General features: G+C 32.5%; 1 protein-coding gene across 5 annotated transcripts in view; it reads left to right on the top strand.

Moving 5' to 3' along the window:
• Nucleotides 1-16,153, top strand: part of LOC129940273 (polypyrimidine tract-binding protein 3) — a 768,555-nt gene that overhangs the window by 273,423 nt on the left and 478,979 nt on the right. The window contains exon 2 of one of the 5 annotated variants that reach the window (XM_056049470.1): nt 10,893-10,918. The exons of the other annotated variants lie outside the window; for them this stretch is intronic. Within the exon in view, the coding sequence (XP_055905445.1) occupies nt 10,907-10,918 (12 nt within the window). The 5' untranslated portion in view covers nt 10,893-10,906. The remainder of the gene's footprint in view (nt 1-10,892; nt 10,919-16,153) is intronic. 5 annotated transcript variants of the gene reach the window in all.

Genomic DNA, 16,153 nt, shown 5'->3' on the forward strand with positions numbered 1-16,153 from the left:
ACTCCATGATCGGCCTTTGAACCGTCTGTATAGAAGTGTAATGCATCGTCCTCCAGGGGTCAATCTTATTACCAGTAGGATCTTGAAGGGATGGACACATGGAAGCTTTAACCGAATACCATTTTTGGGGTGGTACAGTCTAAACGATTTGGGATAGATCAGAAACTGTCTAGAATAGTAGTATGTCCAGTATTGTTACTGTTTCATTGAGAGGTGGCTCTAAGCCTCACACATGAGTTGGCTGCCACCATTTTGGAGTAGATGTCCAGAGGTGTTAGGTTTAAAAGAACTTCCAGTGCTGCGGTTGGTGTTGAGCAAAGTGCTCCTGTGATGCACATACCTGCTGACCGCTGGACTTTGATGAGCTTATTTAGATTTACAATCTTGTCCAGTGCGGTCCACTATACGAAAGCTTCATGAATGAGTATCGGTCTGATTATCGAAGTATATAGCCAGTGGGTTATTTTTGAGGAGAAAAACCCCATTTTGATCCCATGGCCTTTTTACAAGTAAAAAGCGTTACAGTAGCCTTTTTTACTCTTTCATCAATATTTGCCTTCCAATTTAGTTTTTTGTTTAAAATGAGGCCTAAATATTTAGCTTGGTCGGAAAAGGTTAATGGTATTCCTTTATTCGTGGGTGGGCTAATCTGAGGAATTTAATATCTTCTCGAAAAGAGTATTAATTCTGTTTTATGTGGATTGACGTCCAAGCCACATTGCTAAGCCCATTTGGTTAGCCTATTTAAGGCATTTTGTAGAAGTTCCGAGAGAACTTGGATCATATATCCGCTTTGGCGTCAACCTCACTATCGAGGAAGGATCGAGTGACTAGTTAAATATCCTGAAATAAGTATTGAGACCATTTTAGTTAACTTCCTTGCATTGCCAAATGGTTATGTCAGGAGATCTTTCTTTAACTGGAAAGTTTTGACACGAAGTGTACCAATAGTGTACTTATCAGGTTTAAAGAAGAAAAACAGTTCAACAGTATTTTCTGCTCGATCTTCCACCTCCGATATTCGAGTGACGTTGTTGACCACCTGAGTTAGGTTGTTCAACTTAGCAAAAACTCAGCGCACACTTTTTCGGGTGTTGTCTGGTGCGAAATTTGAGGCCATGAAGAATGGTAACATTTAAATCCTCTGTAACAACGATTTCAGTGCCAAGATATGATGAAACAATTCTCTGGATCCAATCAGGTAAATTATCAAATTTACGGGACTATTTCACGACAGCGCGTTGAAACTTCGTCCTAATAAATAATAAACGGTGATTTTTTAAGAGCTTGAGAACTTTAAAAAAAAAAACGCATAAAATTTGCAAAATCTTATCGATTGTTTATTTGAAACGTTAGATTGGTCCATGACATTTACTTTTTGAAGATAATTTCATTTAAATGTTGACCGCGGCTGCGTCTTAAGTGGTCCATTCGGAAAGTCCAATTTTGGGTAACTTTTTCGAGCATTTCGGCCGGAATAGCCCGAATTTCTTCGGAAATGTTGTCTTCCAAAGCTGGAATAGTTGCTGGCTTATTTGTGTAGACTTAAGACTTGACGTAGCCTCACAAAAAATAGTCTAAAGGCGTCAAATCGCATGATCTTGGTGGCCAACTTACCGGCCCATTCCTTGAGATGAATTGTTCTCCGAAGTTTTCACTCAAAATGGCCATAGAATCGCGAGCTGTGTGGCATGTAGCGCCATCTTGTTGAAACCACATGTCAACCAAGTTCAGTTCTTCCATTTTTGACAACAAAAAGTTTGTTAGCATTGAACGATAGCGATCGCCATTCACCGTAACGTTGCGTCCAACAGCATCTTTGAAAAAATACGGTCCAATGATTCCACCAGCGTACAAACCACACCAAACAGTGCATTTTTCGGGATGCATGGGCAGTTCTTGAACGGCTTCTGGTTGCTCTTCACTCCAAATGCGGCAATTTTGCTTATTTACGTAGCCATTCAACCAAAAATGAGCCTCATCGCTGAACAAAATTTGTCGATAAAAAAGCGGATTTTCTGCCAACTTTTCTAGGGCCCATTCACTGAAAATTCGACGTTGTGGCAGATCGTTCGGCTTCAGTTCTTGCACGAGCTGTATTTTATACGGTTTTACACCAAGATCTTTGCGTAAAATCTTCCATGTGGTCGAATAACACAAACCCAATTGCTGCGAACGGCGACGAATCGACATTTCACGGTCTTCAGCAACACTCTCAGAAACAGACGCAATATTCTCTTCTGTACGCACTGTACGCATTCGTGTGGTTGGTTTAATGTCCAATAAAGTAAACTGAGTGCGAAACTTGGTCACAATCGCATTAATTGTTTGCTCACTTGGTCGATTATGTAGACCATAAATCGGACGTAAAGCGCGAAACACATTTCGAACCGAACACTGATTTTGGTAATAAAATTCAATAATTTGCAAGCGTTGCTCGTTAGTAAGTCTATTCATGATGAAATGTCAAAGCATACTGAGCATCTTCCTCTTTGACACCATGTCTGAAATCCCGCGTGATCTGTCAAATACTAATGCATGAAAATCCTAACCTCAAAAAAATCACCCCTTAAAAGTGATAATTAATTAATTGTTTAATTTCATGGACCATATCGTCCATATCGAAAATAAATTATAATAAAAGCCAACATCAGCAGTCTTTTAAAAAAATTGTTTTAATGTGTCTTAGCCACACATTAACTTTGAGCTTTTAACGAAATGAAAAAAAAAAAAATTAATGACAGCCAATGACACACCTAATGTCAAAGTTTGGAAACTCCTTTTAAATAATATTTCCGGGAAATATGAGAACCTTCCAATCTGTATTTTTAAATAAGCTGTTTAGATACACTAATTCACACGTCTTAATTGTTAAAATGAAAGTTCTGAATAATAATTTTCTGTTGACGAGAGTAACTTATTGTGAATTAAACTATAGCTTAACTTTCAGATTGTTCTATGATGTTCTTCATTACTAAAACGGAAACATCGACAAGAATATCGTACTGGACACATTAAGTAAAAATAAGAAGTTAATTTGAACTCAGCAACAAATATGCTGACATTTAATAAGTATTATTTGAAATCCACCAGCATCACCATTGCAACAAAGAAGACTTTGCACTCAACAAACTCTTTATCTTCTATAAAATGGGGTTATTTACCCCGTCTTGAACTATGTACCTTTGCATAATCTTATCCAGCAATGCAATGATGTAATTATATAGTTGAGAAGTATAAAGTATTGTCTTTGATTTGCTTGGGAGACTGATGAATTTAAATTGTTTATCGTGTATACAATAAAGTCATCACTTCTTTTGCTCTTCTGCCAATTGTGCAATTTTCAGTTGAAATAAAATCGTTTCGAGTTTGTTTCTTTGACTATCTGTACTATGTCATTAAACACTCAGCTAAGATTAAGGAACTTTTGTTGTGTAATGGTTCATCTTTGAATATAAAAATAAAGCAAATTCGACAGAAAAATTGATTTGCCAACCTTTACAGTCAATTCCACTTTTTTAAGTTACAAGTTGAACAACTTTGGCTTAGTACGTTTTGTAACCTGATATTATTCATTTTTTTAAAAGTTCTCATCTTTTTCTCAAAATAACTTCATAATTCGACAAATGCCATGAAGATTAGCCTTACGTGGCTTTTAACTTAATTATGTCAAGTCCTTGTTTCTCATGCCCTCAGTGCTGCTCTGATCACTTAGAAAAGAACGTGAACTTAGACCTAGAAAATTTGCTCGGACCAAAGTGTACTAATACTCTCGGAATGGGTAATCTTGAAAACATCTTCATATTATTAGGCTATTATCCCATTTTATAATTAAAGCATGTTATAGCCCACCTAATGAATAAACCGTTCCTATCACAACTCACTGAAGTACAAATCATGAGGGTATAAGTATGTTTTTACTACGTTATCTAGCTATTATCCTGACAAACATACACGAGTATACCCCTAAGTCCAAAAAAGGAAATAATATATATAATTTTTGGAAAGAAAGCACGCATCATCATCATCATCATCTCAAAACCCACATGTTATAAGCAAACCCCCTTACCCCTTCCCCTGAATCATTCTGCCAGTTAATAATCGTAAAACTTTTAATTTGCTATTAAAATGTAGACAAGTTCTTTTCACAAGGACCAATTCAACGAGCACGCACACAACATATCAAATGGAAATCCTTTCAACTTTTCACAAAAGAAAAGTAAGTATACCTGCCAAAGCTCTTACCCTTTTCCCCATTACGGTGCCCACCCATACAGTCAGGTATCTTATAAGAAGGTTGAAAAGAAACGAAGCGAAGATAGCATGATATTTTTCTTCACGAACATTCAAGAATGAGAGAAGAAAAACTTTTCCATTTTCCCAAACAAACGAAAGGAGACGAAGAAAAGAAAAAAGAAAAGGATATTTTTCACAAAAAGTGATGTCATAAGTGAACCGTACCATACTTCAGTCGGATATTGAAGAATCTGTCTTTTATGGTTAACAATGCTAAGATCCTTATCCCAGGCCCACATATTATATTTTATACTCTTATGCATCATATACCTATTAGAAGACACAGGGGCTAGCTAGGAATGGGAGCTTAAATGGTTTAAAGTCTTTTACGTATATGAGATAAGTATTTACGTCGTCGTGGTTGTCGTGAGTTGTTGTCATCGTCATCGTCGGTCGTCTTCATTAAATCTATTTGTTTGACATACTCGTATGTGTAATTGTTGAGGACATTGTGGCATTGTGTTAATCTCGAAGGACCTCTTGCAATGATGGTATACTAAGTGTGTCTGGTGATTTGAACATATTTTGATTAGGAAAATGAAAAAGATAATAATTTAAAATAAAATAAGGTTTTTTTTTTTAATTCTATTTCTTCAAACAACAAAAAGTTAGCAGCTCTTAAGTTTGTATATTTTTAAGGTAAATAAGTTGAAATTTGCTTTCATATATCTTGACATTCTTTTCACTTACACGTCAGTATATAATAATTTACGTCACAAAGGTTGGCTGTACAAATTGGAAACTCAATATGAAATTCGATAAATGACATCAGGACATTTTAAATTTTTCATGCCTTGTTAGTCATTAAAAATTTCCGAACTTATTCTAAGTGACAAAAGGACATGTCAAGTTTATCAGAATGGCTTTTATTTTAGAAAATGGATGGGACAGGATTTGTTTATTAAAATTTCTGGAATCATTGATTTAGCTACAATCGAATCGTTTTTCTACTGTTTAAGCATATATGATTTTGATTTCATAAGGATTTGTAAATTTCAAATTTATTTTGAAAATGTATTGTAAGACGGAAAACAAATGGACACAAAGTTAAATTGAATTGTTAAATTAAATCTTGTTCAAAGTTAAGTCTTGTGTTTTTTTTTGTTATTTTGAATCTAGACACTTCATTACTTGAGTCCCTAGGCCACCCTAGAAGTAACTGCTTACAATAACTTCTTTGATACGGTACATTTCAAAACTACAGTTGTACTGGTATCAACAAAAGAACATCAAATTGTCTTCTTGAAATAACTTAACAGTTCGTGTTCTATTTTGATAAATGTGGAAAAATATCGTTGTCTCACATGCTTCTTCCAATTAAATGTAACTAAGACACAATTGAGTCTCCAATTAATGAAGTGAATGATAAAAGTCCCAAAAATATTCTGAAACTCTAGATGAATAAATCAAAGGAAATAAAGTGGACGTTATCACCACAGACTTAAGTAAAGCCTTTGATAAATCACCAACTAAATTATTTATGATAAACTTAAACCTCTTCATTTTCTACACTTTTTTATTTCAAAGCTAAGATCATACCTAGAGAACCGGCAATAAAGTGTTGATTTTAGGCTCTTAATCTCCGATCGAATAGGTGCAAACTCAGGAGTTCCTCAGGGGAGCCACTTTGGTCCTTTATTATTTGTCTAAACTTTCAACGGCGTTATTAATGTCCTTGATAATTCAACTGTCCCTATTAACGCTGATGACATGAAAATAATAAAGGTTATTTCTACTCCACTTGATTCTTTCTAACTACAAAATGATCTTGACACATTTCGGACAAACATTTCTTAGAATTCAATGTTGCTAAATGCCGATTCATAACATTCCACCCTAAGATGAAATATCTCCCGTCCAAAACTTACAGTCTGCACGATGTTTCTACTAATTCTGTCTGTTCCCTTCCCGACATAGGAGTTATTTGCGAAACTCAGTTAAATGTTCAAGAACATTGTGACCATATACAAAAAACAAGACCAACTCATCCCTTGATTTCAAAAATCGTTGGCCTAAAGAATTTTTGAACCCTTATGCCAATAAATCCAATTTCTTGTCGAATTCGCTGGTAAAGACTGGTTTCACCATCAGAACTATCAATACCATATATTTTTTTTTGTTTTTTACAGGAGTAAATCTTCCAAAGACACTTGGCAGCATACGACACCAAGTGGTGTGAGACTCTTAACCACTAAAAACTTCTTCAGGACCAATCTTGAAGGATCGACTTCAGATTTTTCGTTCTTAACTTTGTACAATTATTCTGGGAGAAGTTTAAACTTTTAATACTTTCTTATGTTTTTTTAGACCATAAGCTCTATGGCTTGGTTCTTCTTAATCTCCGAACATAGTTTTTATATTCAAGACGGACACCATTTCAGAATTAGTATGACTTTGCAGTCTCTGGTTGTGCGATACAGCATATTTTTAACAACTTCTGTAACCATTTTTATTTTATAGTCACGATTTAGATCGGTATTTCTTATGTACGAATGTGCATTAACTATTCCACAAAGGACTTTGTTTTGGAATTTTTGGATGATTTCGGTATTTGTTTTCTTTGTATAGCCCCATAATTGGATTCTATTGGTCCAGACAGGATTTATTACTTGATTATACAGCATTATTTTGCTTTGGATTGATAAATCAGAGTTGTTACCAAGTAACCAGTACATTTTTCTATATTTCATGTTTAGTTTTTCTCTTTTCTTTTTGATCTGTTCTTTCCACTTTAGCTTTGCATCCAAAGTCATTCCAAGGTATTTGGCCGTATTGGCGTAAAGTACAGCTTGATTATTAATAATTATTGGACCATTGTTTATCTTTTTATTTGTAAAGTTTATATGTGAAGATTTTGTTTCATTGACTTTGATACGCCATTTTTCGGTCCAAGCCCTCGCTGTGTCGATGGCATTTTGTAGTTTTACTGCTGCCTTAGAGACACATTTGTCGGGAACCAAAATTGCGGTATCATATGCAAAATTAGCCATTATGGTGTGATTACCAACTGGAATATCCATGTGTATAGTAAATACAGAGTAAGACCTAGGACACTTCCTTGTGGTACACCGGCTTCTATTTTCTTCAATTCCGAGTATTCTTGATCGTACCTTACTCTAAACAATCGGTCTTAGATTTACGATTTTAATATTTCAAAGTACAGCTTGGGAACATCCCTTTGCAGTTTGTACTCAACATCTAAAAAAATAGCTGAACATAATTGTTTTTCTTTTACATCCTATATTCTATGAACTTTGTCTATCGTGGAATTTTTATTTCTCAGGCCAAACTGGATTTTGCTAAGTCTCTTCAGAAACAGTTTTTCAAAAACTTTTGCCATAATTGGTATAAGCGATATTGGTCTGTAAGCCGTCACTTCTGTAGGTGGCTTACCTTGCTTTGGTATGATAATTACTTCAGAAATTTTCCAATGGTTCGGGACATACCGGTGCTTAAGGCATGCATTTATTATATATTGGAGTTTTATGAAGGCTTTCAATGGCATTTCTTTCATAACCTGAGCAGTAATTAGATCGTAACCTGGTGATTTTTTATTTGATAGTTGATGTAAACACATACTTTTTATTTCTTTAAGTCTTACAATTGGTATTTCATTTTCATCTATCTTATCAACAAACTGTATTTTCTTTCGGGATACCGATCCATTTCCCATCTTGAGATTTCAAGGGCGAGTTTTGTATCTGCGGTCTTTTCGTAGCGAAAAATCAGTTGAAGCATCAGTCATTAAATTCCTTAGGAATGTACTGAGTAAATCATTTTTCAATTAGTAAATTTGTTTTTTTAAGATCGTTGCTTATACGGTTAAACGTTGTTTTATCATCTGGAAATCTAGTATTTTGCCATTTTCTTCGAGCTCTTCTTTTCTCTATTATCAACTCTCTTGTCTCTAGAGGATATTTTATTTCATTTTGTCTTCTATTAGAAAATGTTGGAGTACTTTCTCAGCGGACTTTTGCACATCAGCAATAAATATTGTTCCACTTCATGGTCAATTTGCTCGATTGTATCCATGGGAGATCTTAAATTTATTAAACTTAAAAGCCTTTCTCTAAAATCACTCCAGTTTGTTTTGTTATTTACAAGCTTTGGATTACTTTTTTCTAGTACTTCCGATTCACTTACTGATAAAATCACTGGAGTATGATCTGATGACAGATCATAATTATGACACTAATGTAATTTTATTTGATTTCTTTAGCTACGAAAAAGTCATTTGGACTCCGAGGCCTTCCTTTGGGAAATAATCTATTCTTACCACCTTTTAAAGATTGTTTAAAACTTATTAATCTGAAAATCCTTCAAAAACTTACCGAGGTCGCTGATATTATCTTTCTCTAACTGCTATAAGCAGGGTCCATAGACTTACCATTTCTTCTAGAATAGATTACAATTCATACTAATACACGGAACATCAGACATGCACTCTCTTTTGCCTTCCTCATTTTATACAAATAACAGCCTTTAAGAATCTATAACATACCATGAAATAATATAATATATTTCATATATAATATATAATTCATTAGTTTTCAAGTGTCAAAAACAATTATTCACACAATTTTTGAAAAGTCTTAATTATAAATACTGCTGCAATTTCACGTTCGATATTCATACGAAGTTCATCAATCGTCGCTGGCTTATTGGCATATACCATAGAATTCACGTAGCTCCACAGGAAATAGTCTAACGGCGTCAAATCTCACGACCGAGGCAGCCAAGACCATTTCGACTATACCATTTCTTTTGATAACACGTTCTCCCAATTTGGTTTCCAATAAATTGATTGTGACATTCGCTGTGTGGCTTGTGGTTTAGTCCTGTTGTCCTTCAAGTCCATATAGTCCAACTGGTTTCGAAAATATTCGGTTATCATTGAACGGTAGCGATCCCCATTCACTGTTACTTACCAATCTTGATCATCACGGATGAAGCACGGTCCAATGACGCCGCCGGCCCATAACTCACACCAGACGGTATTTTTGTAATAATGACTTATGAAGTACGTATGTGTTGCTGCCTGACCAATATCACATATTTTGAATATTGACGAAACCATTCAGCCAGAAATGGCCATTCAATCATTTTGAAGTTGTTGCTCACCCCAATTCATGAATTATGACGCTTCTGGTGAAATGGCAAACCTTTTTGAAGAGAAATGCCAAAAGAGCGGCAAGAAATGTGGCGTCGTTTGCTGTTCCTGTCGCTCTACTTCTGTAGCATCCCTGTTAAAAAACCCTATAGTTATAAGTTCGTGAATTATTTGGGTAAAACCAAATATTTCAAAAGTATGAACAATCTTTCAAAAGAACGTAAGAACGTCGAACGTACGGATACACGAATGCATGTACAGACATTTCCCAAAAACCGATGGATTTAGAAGTCGTGAAATTTCAAAAGTTCCATTTCGTTTATCTTTGTTTTTAACTGTCTAAATTGGTCAAACTAATTCAAAACCTATAAATCTTAGTAGTTTAATAAATCAAGAACTAAAGAACAAAACGTCTTTTTTAATACTTTAATCATTTTAATTGTCTTCTCTTTTTAAAATTTGATAAATGGCCACTTGAAAAAATCATCAACTGTTATTATAAAAGTCGCTGTATTATCAATTAATAAGTTTACACTATTTATTGTAAGTGTACAACTACTTCAAAGTACATTTTATTTAAGCTTTCAAGTGGCTGACTTTCTTCAAGTGATTATAAAGTTATTAAATTTTAATTATATTGTTGTCATTGAGCTGAAGAACTATGTAAGTGAGAACTTTTATTGTTTCGAAGAGATTGAAATAAATATAACAAACGAAATAGATTGCTTAGAGTTGATTACGAAGCAGTTTAAAAGAAGCCTCGAAAATAGAAGAATTCTTAGAAAAACTGCATTAATAGAAAAGTTGTCATTTAAATTGTTTCCCATTTTCACTTATTATCTGCGAAGTTAACTTTTGTCGAAGAAATGAAATGGTGATAAGTTCTTTGTTCTTTGGGATGTTTTCAACTATTCTAATGTTTAATCTGAAATATAATGAAAACAAAAATAAAAATACCCATTTACATTTTACAAAAACAAAAAGAGATTAAACTTTCAAGTTTTCTTTTGTTATTATGAAACCACTTAAGAAATAAAGGACACTTTTGGTCTTGTTCTTATTCAATACCATGCCTTGCAACCAAAGCAACAAATACCTACCTGTTGATACCTTTTTGAGACTTTATTTTAGTTTTCGTAATGGTCTATCGCCTTTCTTTTTCGGTTACCTTTACCGCAGGATTATTGTACTTTTCGTTTGTTTTATTTAACAAAGTGATTTCTGTTTGTAGTTTTACTATACTTTACTTAGAGGAAGAGCAAAGAGCTGCATTAGTCTTAAGAAAGTTTTAAGATTGTCAACTTTTTCTTGCTTTGTTCTTTTCTTAATAGAAAATAATCTAAGGTTTATCTTAGAGCAAGAAATCAAGACAGAATTAAAGGATTGAAAAGTAGCGTCAGTTGGAATTATAGTTATATTTAATTTAATATCTAGATTTCTATTTTTATTTTAAAATTAATTTAATTATGTTTTCTTATTCTTTCAGGTAAGTTTCCATAAATGGCTCAGATTGTAAGTTTTGAAATAATATTAAAAAAAAGATTTCATCTTTGTATATACCTTAAATCACGCAATAGCTGGAAACATGTAGAAACACACGTTTCTTATTATTTTTTTTGATAAATGAGAGGAAATCTTAAAGCCGTTATTAAGAAACTAAAAATATGTTTAATAGTTCTTAAACTGCTCTTAAGACTCCGAAAAATACCAAAAATACCAATTTTATCACGGTTATCTCAAAAAATTAGATGGAGTAAGCGTCCTTAGAGAACCAGAGCTAAGTGACTTAAAACTCTCAAACTCAACTGTGTGCATGTCTTTTCAGCGATGGAGCGGACCTACAATTTGTATGCCGAATCCAAACGACTTATTTAAAACAAAAAAAACAATTTTAATGACAAGCATTACTCCTAGGGATGTCTCAATTCCTAGCGAGAGGCAGGTATTAAAAAAGAGCTCTTAAATGTCAATCCTACGCAATATCCATAAAGCCATGAGAACTCCTTCAACGCCAAGTTGATAACACCCAAGTTTGAGTTGAATAAATGAAAGCATGGAATGGAAAGCTCCGTTTTGGTTCCATAAACTTATTGGACGTATTGCAAAATATTTCGTCGCATTCAGAAAGGAAATCAGGTGTTTGATTTTGATTTCGGAAAGGTCATCAATTGTTTGATTTTGATCTCGAAAAATTCATGAAGATCTTTAAAAGTTTACTTTCTAAAATTGGCCGGGACAGGACATTTACAGAAAAAGTGAATCACATTTTCCATTTTATGTTGGCTACGGCAGTAAATATTGTGAGGGACACCCAGCTTTGCTGCATGCTCTCCTGTCGGCAAATGCCCGTTACATATTGCCCTGGCTATATCATAGTTGGGTCAGCATAAAAGCTCGAAAGAACCGTTTTTGATATAAGTAGTTTATATCTGCCTGGATATGGTACAGTCCAATTGACTGTTCTACCTGCGGTTGGATTCTTTCAGAAAAATTGAGAAAGTGTTGCCCTTCATAGTTCGAAGAGGAATGTTTACACTCTTAACAAGTGAGCTATGAACTCATAAGCCCCTTCATTTCGATCAATGTCACTATGACCTTGAACCCAAATAAGAGATAAGGGTGACATGGAGGTTAATGTTGAGGCTGTAATTTTGAAATGAACTCCGAAACTGTTGGGCCAACATAGAGGATGTTTTGGCCGAATTCAAAGCCAATCAGTACAGATAGCCGTATATATTTTTTATTTTAATAATTTGAGTATTTTGCATACTACTCTGATCTTGATATACACTGGCACAATTAGTTATCCAGAAAGATTTAGAGACATTTAAGGACTCAGAGATTCCCGACCCAACTCCACACTTCAACTTTGACCCGTTAATAAAAATAGTGGTATCGAAGTCCATCCTCTCAATCCTTTCTGACAGGAAAGATGACTTTCCAAGCCTTACTAAGATTCAAGGAAGGGGTGCAGTAGTCGGTGTGTTTCGCAATAATATCCGCTGAAATCAATACGTCTGGAAAACTATAACAGTTTGATTTATAGGTCTTGCCGCACTTCACGATACCAAATAAGGTCTCTGTTGGGGAGAATCGAATTGCCCTCGTAGTGCCAACACTAGCTTTTCTTTAAACCTTCCTTAGTTTCTTGATATTGTATTTCTTGCTAAGCGCAGGCTACCACACATTCGATAGGACGTACAGTTATTTCCGTCCACAAAATTGTTTTCTTACAGGCGTAAAAGTCAATCAAACCTTCATACCCCGTTCTCCTAAGTTTACTATCCAGTAAAGTTTGGGATCTAGAACGACTCCTAGATATTTCGTGTTGGATGCCTCCTCTGGGATGTTCCTCTTCTCACATGTTTCGAATAGATCGTGTTACCTAACTAAGCTTGAATCCTTCTATCGCTTAGAATAGAAATTATTCATTTTTGAATAAAAACCTCTACCATGAAGTAAGTAACTGATTCGTGAATCGATTCAGTAAGGGCGGTAATAAAAGCACTTTCTTCGTTTACGAAACAAGAGTTATTTCTGTATGATGAATTGTCTTCTCAATGGTACGCACTTCCCTCTGCAGGGCCGTCTCAGTAGACTTGCCTTTGATAGCTCCAGTTTTAAGCGCAAAAGAGGCCAAGCTAATTGGCCGCAAATCCTTTGCGTATGCTTGGTCACAACTACAAGCCTGCTTTAATCTGTCTCCCTTAAGGCACTAATTTAACACTAAAATTGCCCTCAATTCCTAAATTTCCTCATCATTGATGTGGTGATGTTTCCGGGTTTACTTATCTGATCTTTGAGGTCTACTAAAATTTTCAAGTGCCATAGAATGATATGCAATGTCGACAAGGTTACTTCAAAAGAAATGTTCAGTATAGTGCAGTATGAGAAGCAAAAAGAACAAAATTAAATATTGCTTCTCAATAATTTTTAAAATCTGAATTTCTTGTGTGTAAACTCAAAGAGATATAAATATTTTTATCATCAATATTTTGAAACAAGAAATCATAGCACAGATTATTAATTTTTCAAAACTGTCCGTGCCTGTCTAAATAGATTTTGGATTATAGGTATCTTTCATTCATTAAAAAATATAGGAAATGATTTACAACACACTTCTGCACTCAATAGCTTCTTTGAAATAAGCTTTTTTGTTTTTATTATCTACTAAAAAAAAGCATCATCTTAAATGTTTATCTCTCATCCGCTATCAATAAATTTCAATTAAATTTGAAATAAAATCACCAATTTTGTAATTAAATTCCTTTGAAGTGCTATTAAATGTATTCACGTATCCCAAAACACTTTGAAATATTTATACAAACAAACAAAATTATATTCTTATATACTCCAAAAAAGATTCCTGATGCTTTTTTTTGACAAGTAAATTTAAATTTACCTCACACCAAAGGTGAACCACAAAAATTTAGAAAGCTAGATTGTTTTTATTTTTGGAATTTATAGTTTATTTTTTTTCTCTAAAAATCTAAATAGTATTCTCTAGACGCATTTTTATTAATATTAAATAAGAACACTTGTGTCTCTAAACAATATCCAGCCAATATACCTATGTTCCTACTGTGATGATGAAGATTGTGTATCTTTTTGAATTTTCTATTTTTGTTTTCTCTCGGTCGACACTCTATTTAAATATAATTACTTTTTAATAAGCACACATGACGTACATACATTATATAAATAAAAATAAAAATACAATCAAATCTCTAAGAAATAAATTGAAATACAATCCACAGACATTAATATACTCGTGAATGTGAATATACTCAGTCGTGTGATGCAAATGCAACGTGATTTTAAATTGCAATAAATGAAAAACAAAATCTACGAAAACGATAGCAATTAAAACAAAGTTTTAAATTTCATGAATTTATAAACAAATTAAATTTTTACAGTGAGTGTCAAAATTCTACAAATACCTACATATTTTTTAATAAAATAAAAAATTAAAACTTTTCAAGAAAGAAAATAATTCTGAAGATTTAAAAGATTTAAATTTGTCTTTATTGCAATTTGACATTTTTGAGAAAAATTGACGAAAAAGGAAAAACTGTTATAAAAAAAATAAATTTAAATTTTTGGTTTAGTTTCTTTAACCAAATCTTAAGCAAACGGCTAAGCATCTAAGTCAAAATGTAATTGCCGTATTTTTAAAATTGGCTGCCAATGTACCTATAAATATATTAAATTTAGTTAGAATTTAAAAGTTATTCAAATTGTATGTAAATTCTTTTAATTTCATTTTTGACTTCTCACTTTCTGTTTCATCACCCTGTTTTTGATCACATGAATTGGAACATCCGTAGTACATATTTTAGAAATAAAAACTGACATTAAAATATATTAATTGTGTTTTATACTAGAATATGGTTCATATAGTAAACTGCGGAAATAATTTGTGCATTTAATTTCAGTGGATAATGACTTTTCAATACTCTACTCAACAAGAAATCCTATAGTCTTAAAAGGAAAAATTAAATAAAAAATGTTTACAATATAAATAAGAATTAAACTATATACCTATACAAAATTTACTGAATGTTGAAAACAATATTTTCTGTGACATAATATGAGTTGAAGCCAATATTTTTAATTTTTGAAGAGATATTTGATTCCAAAGTAAATGTTTACCTTGTTTTTGTATTGTTTTTTTTTCTAGGATTTTATTTTTTGTAAATCAAATTGTCAATTCGATTTTTCTTAAGATTTAACCAAATGTCGTAAACAATATTTCTTATAAGATAAAATTAGTTTGAAACCATAATCTCAAATTTTTGAAAAGATATTTGAGTGGAAAATCAATTTTTATCAACTTTTAGTAATGTTTTTTTTTTAGGTTTCTATTTTTCTAAAGAAGTCAGTTTGATTTTTTTTGAAAATGTTACTGAATGTTGTTATTAATATGTTTATAGAAATAAAAGTAGTTTAAAGCCAATATCTCAAATTTTTGAAAAGATATTTGAGTCGAAAATCAATATTTACCAACTTTTATTAGAGTATTTTTTTAGATTTTTATTTTTTATAAAAAAAAAACTGTCAATTCCCAAAATTTTATCAGATATCAAAACCGATATTTTTCGTTCGTAAAAAATTCGAGGTGACAAATATTTTTGTTTTCAGCTTTTTTATATGAAAAAATCGTTAATTGGAATTTTTCCGAAAATCAATAAATTTAAAAATATAAAATAAAATAAATCGAATAAATAATAAAACTTAGGGAAAACTAAAAAAAAACTTAAGTAATTAAATAAGAGATGCAATAAATGAAAATGCAAGTATTTTAAAAATTTAATAATTAAACGGGCTCGTCTGCAGATTTTTGTAAAACTATAATAAAATATTAATATAAATATTTTGTGTAAGGTACAAAAAATATGATTTATACTTCTCATAATACTTTAGTCGGGAACCATTTCTTATCAGTTTTTGGTGTTTTTGAATAATTAAAACTTAACAACAATAGTTTGGATAGAGGATAAAATAAGTTTAATTTTCATATCTATTTTCAAAAATTAATTTAAATATGTTTTTTGTTAGAATTTTTTGAAAAATTGTATTTCTTATAAAACAACGAAATTTTTCTAAGAATTATCTTTTGTATTTTTTGTACATGAGGATACGAATATCAAGAAATGTCAAAATTTTCAATTGGACAAATCGAACCGATGACAATAATTTCGCAAATTAAGGTAATAAAATATAATAAATACAATTAAAAAAAAAAAC

This window comes from Eupeodes corollae, chromosome 1 (genome assembly GCF_945859685.1).
Source record: "Eupeodes corollae chromosome 1, idEupCoro1.1, whole genome shotgun sequence".
NCBI classification, from domain to species: Eukaryota; Metazoa; Arthropoda; class Insecta; order Diptera; family Syrphidae; genus Eupeodes; species Eupeodes corollae.